The sequence below is a fragment of the Schistocerca piceifrons genome, chromosome 7 (assembly GCF_021461385.2).
Source record: "Schistocerca piceifrons isolate TAMUIC-IGC-003096 chromosome 7, iqSchPice1.1, whole genome shotgun sequence".
NCBI lineage: Eukaryota > Metazoa > Arthropoda > Insecta > Orthoptera > Acrididae > Schistocerca > Schistocerca piceifrons.
Window position 1 is genome coordinate 237,541,406 of NC_060144.1, and position 12,853 is coordinate 237,554,258.

At 43.1% G+C, this 12,853-nt stretch overlaps 1 protein-coding gene across 1 annotated transcript in view; it reads right to left on the reverse strand.

Moving 5' to 3' along the window:
- LOC124805592 (glucose dehydrogenase [FAD, quinone]-like) overlaps positions 1–12,853 on the reverse strand; it is a 163,194-nt gene that overhangs the window by 11,101 nt on the left and 139,240 nt on the right. The window contains exon 6 of the mRNA XM_047266159.1: positions 7,867–8,115. Coding sequence (XP_047122115.1) covers positions 7,867–8,115 — 249 coding nt within the window. The remainder of the gene's footprint in view (positions 1–7,866; positions 8,116–12,853) is intronic.

Here is a 12,853-nt window from a genome sequence, read left to right on the forward strand (position 1 = left end):
TTGACGATTGGAGTTGCCTATGTCATTGCCGTATTTTGTTTTTCTTTTCTTTCTCGCATTAACATTAACAAATAATTATTATTCGTTATTCATATATTAGAACACTGCAACCATTGAAATTGGGAGTAATTTACAAACTACTAGCTGGAACCGGTTACTCTTATAGGCTTTTGTTTTCTCAAGATAAAATTAAAAAAAAAAAATGGTACAAATGGCTCTGAGCACTATGGGGCTCAACATCCGAGGTTATCAGTCCCCTAGACTTAGAACTGCTTAAAACTAACTAACCTAAGGACATCACACACGTCCATGCCCGAGGCAAGATTCGAACCTGCGCCCGTAGCAGCAGTGTGGTTCCGGACTGAATCGCCTAGAACCGCTCTCCCACGGCGGCCGGCGAATTTCAAGATGCCTATCATCCCCTTTTCAGAAGTTTTTATTTATGTACTTGTCATGAGTATTGTTTCTTAACTAACGATGTTGTAGAATTTTGCAACGGAAGTTTTTAAGACAGCTATTGTACAACAGGAAAGGAAACGCGAACCTATGTTTATAGTATTTTTAGATTTGGAAAAGAGCTTTGACAGTGTTGACGGGAATGCGCTATTTATATTTCTGAAGGTTACAGGGGTAAAAATACAGGGAACGAAAAGTTATTTACGACTTGTGTAGAAAACAGACGGCAACTATAAGGGTCGAAGGGCGTGAAAGTGAAGCAGTGGTTGAGGAAGGAGTGAGGCAGCTTTGTGACATATCCTCGATGTTATGCAATCTGTACATGAGCACACTGTGGAGGAAAGCAAGGAGAAATTTTGAAATAGAATTAAACAGGGAACTGTCAGTTTTGTAGTTTGTGTTGATGACCCTGTATTCACTTGACCAGAAATGTTGATCTTCCTGCCACCTCACTTCGCTAATTTTAATTACAGTTAACCAACGTCTACATATCTCTCTTCTCAAGACTAAGTGATCTAATAGTCCGTTTGTCTGTATCGAAGCACGCAAGACGCACCATTACAGTGAGGCCAGTGGTTCGTTGTTAGATTATACTGTTTCATTAAGCTGAGAAACATTGCAAAATTCTAAACGTATTAATATTGTCAAATTTACAGAAGATGTGCATGTGCGTGCGTGTGTGTGTGTGTGTGTGTGTGTGTGTGTGTGTGTGTGTGTGTGTGTGTGCGCGACCTTTCTTCAGTTTCTAAAGAACAGATGTAAACTGATAGCTCGAATAAACGTAACGTCTGAATAAATGGCCAGAAATTAATTCGTTGTTGTTGGATGTCTACTATTATGATAAGGGATTTACGGGTCTGGGTCTTTTAACGTAGTCGTGACAGTATTCGACCAGTTTAGAAATGATATCATGGAAATAGTCGACAAGAAAAATTAAAACTGAAACTAGAATAAATTTGTTTGCACGTTAATAATAAAATCACTGGAGTGTGGGTTAGTGCAGAGGATGTTAAGTGAACTGGTATATTAATGTTGTGCACTTGTGAAAGAGGAAAGTGACTATTGTGGATAGTAACGAGAAAACTGGCATTCTCTAGGAATGCTGTGCAAGTGAAAAATGTAACTGGTAATATACAAATCGTTACAAAAATGCTTAGCGCAGAATTTCAAAACCTCTGGTAGATTATGAAAGTGTGAATCATATGCCTTCCAGTGTTTAGTCTAGAGTTTTTGTTAATATTTTACCTTCAGCCGATTGTGCTCACAGTACCATTTGATACTTACATCTTCGCATTCGCCCAACCGATTCTGCTGTTTGAACCAATTCTAGTGCTGTTCGAGCAACGTTTAAAATACGCTTCGCTTCCTGCTTGTTTTTGGTTCCCTCACGACTAAACGAGAAAACGATTTCTGCTAACGCACTTTTTATACTGGAAGTTCACGCAGTTTGGGATTCTAAAGGTTGAAATCCGAGCTACGGCATCAGGATTAGCGGAAGTAACGAGCGGTGCGATAATTAGCCGACGTTCTGCGAACGCCCACACACAGCTACAGTTGAGGGTAGGGGGCTCCTCAGAATAACTGAAAAATAAACGGAAAGTGCAGAAGTGCCGACTGAACGGCAACCATTAAAACACTGTTTGCCTCAGGGTTGAACAAGCGATGTTGCGCTTTTTTTAAACCATTCAGGAATCAACGAACAGGGACGTCATGACGTCCTGATCTATGATAATCAGGAAATAATCTGAGATTGTAAGTCAGAAAAGCGTTCGCCACACTTCGTAGTAAGCAGCAGCATTACAGCGAACCAAGCTTTGCGATATACCTGTGTGTTGTTTACGATAATAATATTTTTGATGAAGATATCATTCTAACAATGTAGGGGTTATATTTCCATAATTATGTAAGTACTAGGAAACGTTTGCAATGTCAGACGCGGATAAATGCAAGATAATGCCTGTAACAAATGGAAAGTACTCTACAGTATCTGATTACAAGATCAGTGGTGAACATTTCAAGCCTGTCACTTCGTATAAGAATCTGTTGGTAACACTAAGAAACGATATGAAATGGGACAATTAAGAGAAATCAGTATTAGAGAAGGCAAATGGAAGACATAGATTTGTTGGAAGCGTTCTGATGAAATGCAATGTGCTACAAAACAGAATCACATCCCCGACAGTAGTGCGACTAGTCCTAGAGAATTGTTCTAATGTTTGAGTCCCTAGTAAGTAGGCATGACATCACTTATCTGCTGGATATAATTAAGGTACGTGGTGACATGAATAATCAATTTTGAACAGAAGCTAGACTTACACTTGTAAGCTTAATACCTTTAAACTTCCTGGCAAATTAAAACTGTTTGCCGGACCGAGACTCGAACTCGGGACCATTTCCTTTCGCGGGCGAGTGCTCTACCAACTGAGCTACCCAAGCACAACCCACAGCTTGAATTCTGCCAGTACCTCGTCTCCTACCTTCCAAACTTCAAAGAAGCTCTTCTGCGAACCGTGCAGAACTAGCACTCCTGGGAGAAAGGATATTGAGAAGACATAGCTTGCCCGCGAAAGGCAATGGTCCCGAGTTCGAGTCTCAGTTCGGCACACAATTTTAATCTGCCACGAAGTTTCATATCAGCGCACACTCCGCTGCAAAGGGAAAATCTCATTCTACTTAATACCTTAGTTTGAAGCAGTTAATTTGAAACAACGGTTATCCATCCACCACGAAATAAGACGTTAAATCAATAATGTATTAATCATAATAATGACAGTCTTAGGACCACTTATTGAGAATTAGTTCTGAATGAATTGACTTAAATGGAACGATAGTAGACAGACTTCTAGTAGAATGCTTTAGAACAAATCTTTGCGATATCACATGTTGGTATTGACTGTATAATGTGACTGCTGGTGTTGTAATTTTCAGTCCGAAGACTGATTTGTCGCCACGGAATGTGTCCTATCAACTAATCCGTTATTTTAGTCAAATTGTGCCACAGATCTCTTTTTTCTCCATTTAAGACCAGTACCACATCAGCAATTATTCTGTCTGGCCATAAAATCTTCAACATTCTTTTGTAGCACCACATTTCAAAAAAATGTAGTCTCTTCTTGTCTGAACTGTTTATCATCCAAGTTTAACTTTCTGAGAGCATTACAATCCAAATAAATGACTTCTGGAAAGAATTTCTAACATTTAAATTTGTATTCAGAGCAATTTTTTTCTTGGAATCTTTGTTTTGCTACTGATAGTCTGTGTTTACATTCTGTCTACTTTCGCTATTATCAGTTGTTCTGTAACTCAAAGAGCAAAACTCATAACTGCAATTACTGTCTCATTTACTAATCTAATTCACTCATCATCACTGGATTTCTTTTTACTACATTCCGTTACCCTTTTTATAATCTTGTTGTCATTCATCTTTTAATATCTTTTCAACAACCCTATCCTTTCCGTTCAACTGCTGTACCAAGTCCTTTGCTGTCTGTGACAGAATTACAGTGTTATTAGCACACTTGAAAGTTTTTATTTCCTCTCCCTAAAATTCAATTGTCATTCTAAATTTGTCTTCGGTTTCCTTTAAAACTTGTTTTCGTACAGATTGAATAACATAAGCCATAGCAAAAACTCCGTTGTTTCTGCTTCCCTTTCATGTCCTTCGACTCTGATAACTACCATTTGGTTTCTGTATTTTATCCCTGCTACCTTCAGAATTCTAAAGACTGTATTCCCGTTAAAATTGCCGAAAGATTTCTCTAAGTCTTTAAATGCTGTAAACGCGTGCGCACCTTTTTTCAATTTATCTTCTTGTATCAGTATTGCCTCGGCGTTCCTACATTTTTCTTGAACCCTAAGTAATCTGACTCATGATCGGCTTCTTTCAGTTTTTCCATTCTTCTGTAAATTATTCGTGTCGTTATTTTACAAGTATGACTTATGCACTGCTGGTTCTGTAGTATTCTCAGCTGTCAGCACCTGCCGACTTTGGAGTTGGAATTATTACATATGACTCCTTTATATGCAAATTAATAAGAAGACAACTTCTGCCTCGTTTCCACGAGCGTCAGAAATCGAAAATGAGACTTCCTCCTAGATACTATTTGTAATTAAATGGAAAGAGTAATATATTGTAACTCTGGATGAGTTATTTGCTGAAATAGTGTCAGCTAAGGATGCGCCATAAAGTTTCCTCTGAAAGAAATAGAGAAGAGTATGACTTATCTAATGACTCTCTGGTTAGTCATGATGATATTCATTGTTTCATTATTTTTATGATTTTCATTACGATGACATGTGGGAACCAGTCTTGTACATTGTGTTATTTTACTTTATGTCCTTACATGTGTTCCTTTGAGCTTATGGTACGTATTGCTGACATGCATCTTAATTAAAACCAAATAATAAAAGAAATTATGATCTAGACGAAATTCTGCGCGTAAGATTGCAGGATGCCGATAACACATTAGGTACACACAGCATAAATATGGTTCTGCCTGTATTACCCACGCTCCTAGCGAATGCAATAAAACTGTAGAGCCGGCCGGGGTGGCCGAGCTGTTCTAGGCGCTACAGTCTGGAACCGCGCGACCGCTACGGTCGCAGGTTCGAATCCTGCCTCGGGCATGGATGTGTGTAATGTCCTTAGGTTAGTTCGGTTTAAGTAGTCCTACGTTCTAGGGGACTGACGACCTCAGATGTTACGTCCCATAGTGCTCAGAGCCATTTGAACCATTTTTCCCAGTACGTGAAAGCGGACGAAAGGATCTTTGTCTCTCAGTAACTCATGGTGTGTCACGTTCAAGATGGTGTTCAGCCACAGCAGACTTTTCTGGTTGACGCAATCTGGTCTGACGTCTATGTTCAACGCATCTATCCTCAGCAGTGCTACACGTCTGGCAAATGTATGATTTTCCATGCTGGTACGGGATTTTATTCATCCCTGGTCTCCTTAGACCAGGTTGTCCTTAATTTAACCAAGCATAATTTGCTATTGCGCTGGAGGACGCATGTTCCTTGAACAGCCTTCCAATCTTAAAGGACACTCCGCCAACATAGAGTAGAAAAATCATCCTCGTGGTGTTCTCCGTTTCTTCGTGAGCTTTAGTGCGAGCAGGTTGAAATGCATTACTGATCTGTTTATCAGAGTACCGATTTTGTATAAGCATAGACCGAGGATGGCTAAGCTCCGCTGATAAGATCCCTGCATCTGAGGTAATTCTAGTCCTATGAACGAAAGTCCGTAATAGCGACTGCGTTGAGATGGGTGTTAGAAGCTCGTACCTCGTAGATATAGGTCGGTGTGACTCGGTTTACAAAACAAACTTTTAGCCAAGGGAACGTCTTATTTTCTGCGGACCCAGACATCTAAGAAAGGGAGGTCTCCATTTTTCTCCACTTCTATGGTGAAGCAGATGCTCTGGTGAAGGGAGTTAAGGTGTTCCAAAAATGCATGATGCGTTGCTGCTCCATGTGGCCAAACTACAAAAGTGTCGTCCACAAACCACCCGAAACATTTAGGTTTCAATACCGCTGACTGATGAGATTTTTCCTCGAAGTTATTACGCCAGGGAAGTCTCAAACAACACAAAATAACCCATGGCGGACAAAGCAAGAAGAACATAAAATGCGGACTGGCCGAGGTAAAGAGGTCGTTCCTGGCCACAAGACGTCTGCGAGAACCAAACATAGACCTTAATTTTCGGAAGAAATTTCCGAGAATGTACATTTCGACCACAGTATTGTACGATGGTGAATTATAGACTGTAGGAAAATGGAAGAGAATGGAATCGTTTAAGACTTGGTGCTACAGAAGACTGTTGAAAATTAGGTGGACTGATAAAGTAAGGAATACGGAGATTCTCCACACAAGCGCTGAAGAAAGGAACGTATGGATAAATCTGCCAAGGAGCAGGGACAGCATGATAGGACGTGTATTAACACATGTGAGAGTAACTTTCATGGCTCCAGAGCGAGGTGTAGAGGGTAAGAACTGTAGGGGAAGACGGAGATTGGAAAATATCCAAGAAATACTCGATGACGCTCGGTGTAAGTGTACTCTGAAATGAAGAGGTTGGTACAACAAAGGAATTCGTAGCAGGCTGCATCAAACAAGAGTGCAGTCACCCTTATAAAATGTCAAATCGAAAGACCTTCATTCGTCTCAATTTCCAATTTTATTTTATTTTTGCTAGAAGTTTCGAATTAAGTCGGGTGATGCTGAGGGAACTAGATTAGGAAATGAGACACTTAAAGTAGTAAAGGAGTTTTGCTATTTGGGGAGCAAAACAGCTGATGATGGTCGAAGTATAGGGGATATAAAATGTACACTGGCAATGGCAAGGAAAGCGTTTCTGAAGAAGAGAAATTTGTTAACATCGAGTAAAAGATTTAAGTGTCAGGAAGTCGTTTCTGAAAGTATTTGTAAGTAGTGTAGCCATGTATGCAAGTGAAACATGGACGATAAATAGTTTGGACGAGAAGAGAATAGAAGCTTTCGAAATGTGGTGCTACAGAAGAATGCTGAAGATTAGATGGGTAGGTTACATAACTAGTGAGGAGGTATTGAACAGAATCGGGGAGAAGAGAAATTTGTGGCACAACTTGACTAGAAGAAGGGATTGGTTGGCAGGACATGTTCTGAAGCATCAAGGGATCACCAATTTAGTATTGGGGGGGGGGGGGCAGCGTGGAGGGTAAAAATCATAGGAGACCAAGAGATGAATACACTAAGCAGATTCAGAAGGATGTAGGTTGCAGTAGGTACTGGGAGATAAAGAAGCCTGCACAGGATAGAGTAGCATGGAGAGCTGCATCAAACCAGTCTTTGGACTGAAGACCACAACAACAACAACAACAAATTTCAGCGTTACGCTGCGGCATCTTCAGACTCCCTGACCGACATGTAGGAAGAATCTCACCTTTTGTACAAAACAAATAGAGGCCAGCGACAGACATTAGTATCTGTAGACTTCTTTTTGATAACACGATTCCTTCGAACTTCCCTCGCAGACTGTTAGACTGTTGCATAAGCATTTCTCTGACAGTCGAAGGGATCGCGTTGTCAAAAAGAAGGCTACGAATACCAGTGACTGTACACCCCCATTTCGAAACTACAAGAGGTGGTATTCTTGATACAGGTGAGTCAGGTGTGTATCGCTGAAACGTTGCACAAACACAATAAAATTGGACATTTAGACGACTGAAGGTCTTTTGCTTTGACATTTTGTGTTAACAGCCGGGGTCCCGCAACCATCCTGTATAAAAGTCCATCCTTATGGATGGACTTGCGGAGACACCCTTGTTTTGACGACAGAAGACATGCCAGAGGATTTCTGAGCTCGTTTCAGTGCCACAGCGGTGTTGCATCTCTATGCGTTTGGTATCTTTGGTGATGCAATGCTTCGATACCTGATACCCGCGAGCATGGTGTCGACGTCCCTGGGGTCTTGCAGGTAGTTGGGCTGGATGCGCGGCGGCAGCGTGGGGTCGGCGCCCCGCAGCAGCACGCGCCCCCTGCTGAAGGGCCGCAGCGGCGTCGGCGCCACCACCAGGGCGTCCCCTCTGTCCAGCAGCTCCTCCAGGCCTGACAGCGCCTCTTCCGACCAGCCCAGCTCGCGCTGTCGCTGCAGGATCCACTGACGGTGCCGCGACTCCAGCCTGCAAACACGAACACACACTCTCACTTTACAACCAACGGAAACCTGCTACCAGTCCCTTTCTGAGATACACTAACAAGATGACAACAGTTTGCAAGAAAACTGAAAACTATAGCCTTTTTGTAACAGTCTATACCAGTCGTGCCACCTGGCAAGGGTGGGGGTGGGGGGTCTTCTGTCCAGCCTGAGAAACTCGGACCGTTAAGTTCCAGAAACGATGAAGCGTTGGGCCTCTCCCACTCCCTCAAACTCCTTCCCTCCTCCACCCCCTGTCCAACTTGAGAGAGGTAAGGAGATTTTGAATGAGCAGAGGAACCGTGGGAAGAAACTAGGGCATAAAATAATGTATCCTAAATTGCGAAATACACGGTCCAGTCACATCAATGTGACCATCAGTCAAAGGCCTAATTAGCCAACTTTTGCAGTGCGGACATACAGGAAGAGAGTCAATGAAGTTCTGGAACGTACTGTCGGGGATGTGGAGTCATACCGACTCCAGTGCCGTGGTCAGCTGCGCTAGGTTTCTTGGCTGACGATCCATAGAGAGAAAATATCGAGATTCTATTTCAGATTCTGCACTGCGTTTAAATCTGGGGAGTTTGGTGGCCAGGAAAGTTCGGTCAGCTCATCCTGGTGCTCTCCGAGCTACGTGCGTAGACGGCGAGTGGTGTGATACTCTGCGTTGTCCTGCAGATAGATGCCATGATGCCGAGGAAAAACAGATTGCGTGTGGAGGAGGAAATGGTCCCCAGGGATAATTGTGTGGATCCGCTGTGCCTTCCACAATGACGAGATCACCCAGGGAATGCCATGAAAACATTCCCCAGCTCCCTCTTCAGGCCTAGACCCTTCCAACGAGTGTTACAGGGCCGTTTACGTCAAAGGCCATTTGTCCGATGGAACATCAATCGTGATTCGTATAAAAAAAGCCACGTCTGGCCACCCATTGGACGTCTAATTGAGGAGAGGGCTTTACAAATGAGCTATCGATCGAAGACTTCAGAAGGACGCGCTACAACATAAAAGTGGGCCTTCAATTCAGGTGGCTAGAAACCCATAACAAAAATCCATACGCACAGTCGGGCATCTGTAAAATTAAGTGTGGGGACTGTGACCGCCAATACTTAGGTCACACAGCATGGAGGTGTGCTTTCAGGTTTAAAGAACATCAGGATCTAAGCAAACCAAAATCTGCTTTAAACAGCTAACTTAAGGCCTGTAAACATTCAGTAACTGATATTAATAAAAATCTAACCATCCTCCACCATTATCGTTAAGGGGGTATCGTTGGCATCCTCCAGTAATTTGAAATATTGCGCAGTCTGAACCAGAAGCCTGAGTTTAAGTTAGATGAATAAACTATGCTTAAACGCAAGTTTATTCTAAACTAGCGAACCCAGAAACGCTTTGACATTGTTAATATGCATAGGAATTGATGTCTTAATATCCTTCTCCTCCCCTCTCTTTGTCTATCTCCTTCTCCCCCTCTCTTTGTCCATCTCGTCTTCCTTCTCTCTCTCACTGTCCATCTCCTGCTCCCATCCAGCCACTCGCCATTTGCTCATTTACCCTCTCTGTGTCCATCTCCTCCTTCCTCCCCTCTGTGTACATTTTCTCCCCCTCCGTCTTTCTGTTCATATTCTCTTACACACTCTCTCTCTGTCCTTGACACTTATTTATTGTTATTGCAAACGAAATTTTGATTCGAAAATAAAGTCAATTGAAATGAAAGGGTAGGTCGTTTGGGATCATTAATATAAGGGGTACTCCTCCAGATGCTAGATCTATGAAGATAATAGTGTCAATGAAAGTATTTCTCATAATTTTAATATGTGAATGGACAAGATTGCAAAGTTTCGGATGATTCGGATTCCATAGCATTTTCCCATTCAAGATGATAAACCATAAATTCAACATTCCTCTCAAAACTGAATGCGACGAAGAATATAGAATTTTAGTTTGAAATTATTTGTAAGGAGAAAGAATATATGCAGGAGAAATAATCTGTGTAATGAAACTTCCTGGCAGATTAAAACTGTGTGCCCGACCGAGACTCGAACTCGGGACCTTTGCCTTTCGCGGGCAAGTGCTCTACCAACTGAGCTACCGAAGCACGACTCACGCCCGGTACTCACAGCTTTACTTCTGCCAGTATCTCGTCTCCTACCTTCCAAACTTTACAGAAGCTCTCCTGCGAACCATGCAGAACTAGCACTCCTGAAAGAAAGGATATAGCGGAGACATGGCTTAGCCACAGCCTGGGGGGTGTTTCCAGAATGAGATTTTCACTCTGCAGCGGAGTGTGCGCTGATAGCGCACACTCCGCTGCAGAGTGAAAATCTCATTCTGGAATCTGTGTAATGGTTCAAATGCCCTTGTATATAAGTTAATACTACTGTGAGAAGGAAAACAAAACCTGTATTTTCACAGCAAAGCATGCTTTCCACGCAGTCGGTTTTAACAGAGAATCTGACAATTTGTTGCATAAAGCCATTTATTGGTTAGTAAAGTATCATCAGCAGCACGTAAAAATTTGAAATAAGTTGATGATGAACTTTTTCTTTTGTTAACAACGTTTTCCATTTATATGTTACATACACTATGTGATCAAAAGTATTCGGAGAGCTCCAAAAACATGCGATTTTCATATTAGGTGCATTAGGTGCATTGCGCTGCCACCTAATGCCAGGTACTCCATATCAGCGACCTCAGTAGTCAATAGACATCTTGAGAGAGCAGAATGAGGCGTCACTTGTGTCATACGTCTGTGCGCGAGATTTCCACACTCTAACTCCTAAACATCCCTAGGTCCACTGTTTCCGATGTGATAGTGAAGTGGAAACGTGAAGGGTCACGTACAGGACGAAAGAGTACAGGTCGACCTTTGAAGAGGATCGTGATGTGTAATAGGCAGATATCTTAGCCAGACCATCACACAGGAATTCCAAACTGCATCAGGATCCACTGCAAGTACTATGACAGTTAGGCGGGAGGTGAGAAAACTTGGATTTAATGGTCGAGCGGCTGCTCATAAGCCACACATCACGCCGGTAAACGCCAAACAACGTCTCGGTTGGTGTAAAGAGTGTGAACATCGGACGATTGAACAGAGGAAAAGCGTTGTGTGGAGTGACGAATCACGGTACACAAAGTGGCGATCCGATGGCAGGGTCAATTCCCGGTGAACGTCATCTGCCAGCGTGTGTAGTGTGACCAGTAAAATTCGGAGGCGGTGGTGTTATGTCGTGTTTGTCATGGAGGGGGCTTGCACCCCTTGTTTTGCGTGGCACTATCACAGCACAGGCCTACATTGATGTTTTAAGCACCTTATTGCTTCCCACTGTTGAACAGCAATTCGGGGATGGCGATTGCATCTTTCAACGCGATCGAGCACCTGTTCATAACCCACGGCCTGTGGCGGGGTGGTTACGCGACAATAACTGGTCTGCACAGAGCCCTGGCCTGAATCCTGTAGAACACCTTTGTGATGTTTTGGAACGCCTACTTTGTGCCAGGCGTCACCGACCGACATCGATATCTCTCTTCAGTGCAGCACTCCGTGAAGAATGGCTGCCATTCCCCAAGAAACCTTCCAGCACCTGACTGAATATGTGCCTGCGAGAATGGAAGCTGTCATCAAGACTAAGGGTGGGAGAACACCATACTGAATTCCACCATAAGCGATGGAGGGCGCCACGAACTTTTAAGTAATTTTCAGCCAGGTGTCCGGATACTTTTGATCACATAGTGTATGTATTTATCAAAGAATGGAGTGGAATATAACAATATTTTGAAAAGGATAACTGCTACTCACCATATAGCGGATATGCTGAGTCGCAGATAGGCACAACAAAAAGACTGTCAGAAAGTGAACTGCTGGCTAACAATGTCTTCATAGAACACACACACACACACACACACACACACACACACACACACACACACACACACACACACAGGTAAACGGCTCTGCCTACTAGTGAGACTGCAAACCGCAGCACATCGTGGTAGAGGCAACCATGTGGTGGGGCACTGAGAGGGAGGGATAGCAGGGTAAGGGTGGGGGACAGTAACGTGCTGCTTTTGGGGCCATACAGGGTGTAGGTGGAGAGAGGTAGGTAGCTTGGTGCAGTCAGGATGTCAGACATAGGGTGGGTGAGAGGGAAGCATGCATAAAAAGAGAGAAGCAAAAAAGACTGACATTGTATTGGTGGAGTTGAGGGCAGTGTGGTGCTGGAATGGGAACAGGGAAGCGGTGAAATGGGTAAAGACAATGACTAATGAAGGTTGGTGGGTTATGGGAATGTAGGATGTATTGCAGGGAGAGTTGCTCCAGCGCAATTGAGAAAAGCTGGTGTTGGTGGGAAGGATCCAGATGGCAGAGGCTGTGAAGCAGTCATTGAAATGAAGAACATTGTGTTCGATAGCATGGTCAGCGACAGGGTGGTCCAGCTGTTTCTAGACAACAGTTTGTCAGCAATTCATGTGAATAGACAGCTTGTTGGTTGTCACGCCCATGTAGAACGCAGCATGGTGGTGCAGCTTAGCTTGTGGATCACATGGCGGGTTTCACAGGTATACCTGGCTTTGATGGGATAAGTGATGTTTGTGACTGGTGGTGCTGGGAGGAAGTATAGGACAGGTCTTGCATCTAGGTCTATTATGGGGATATGAGTCAGGAGACAAGGGGTTGGGAGCTAGGGTTGCGTAGAGATGGACGAGAATATTGTATAGGTTCG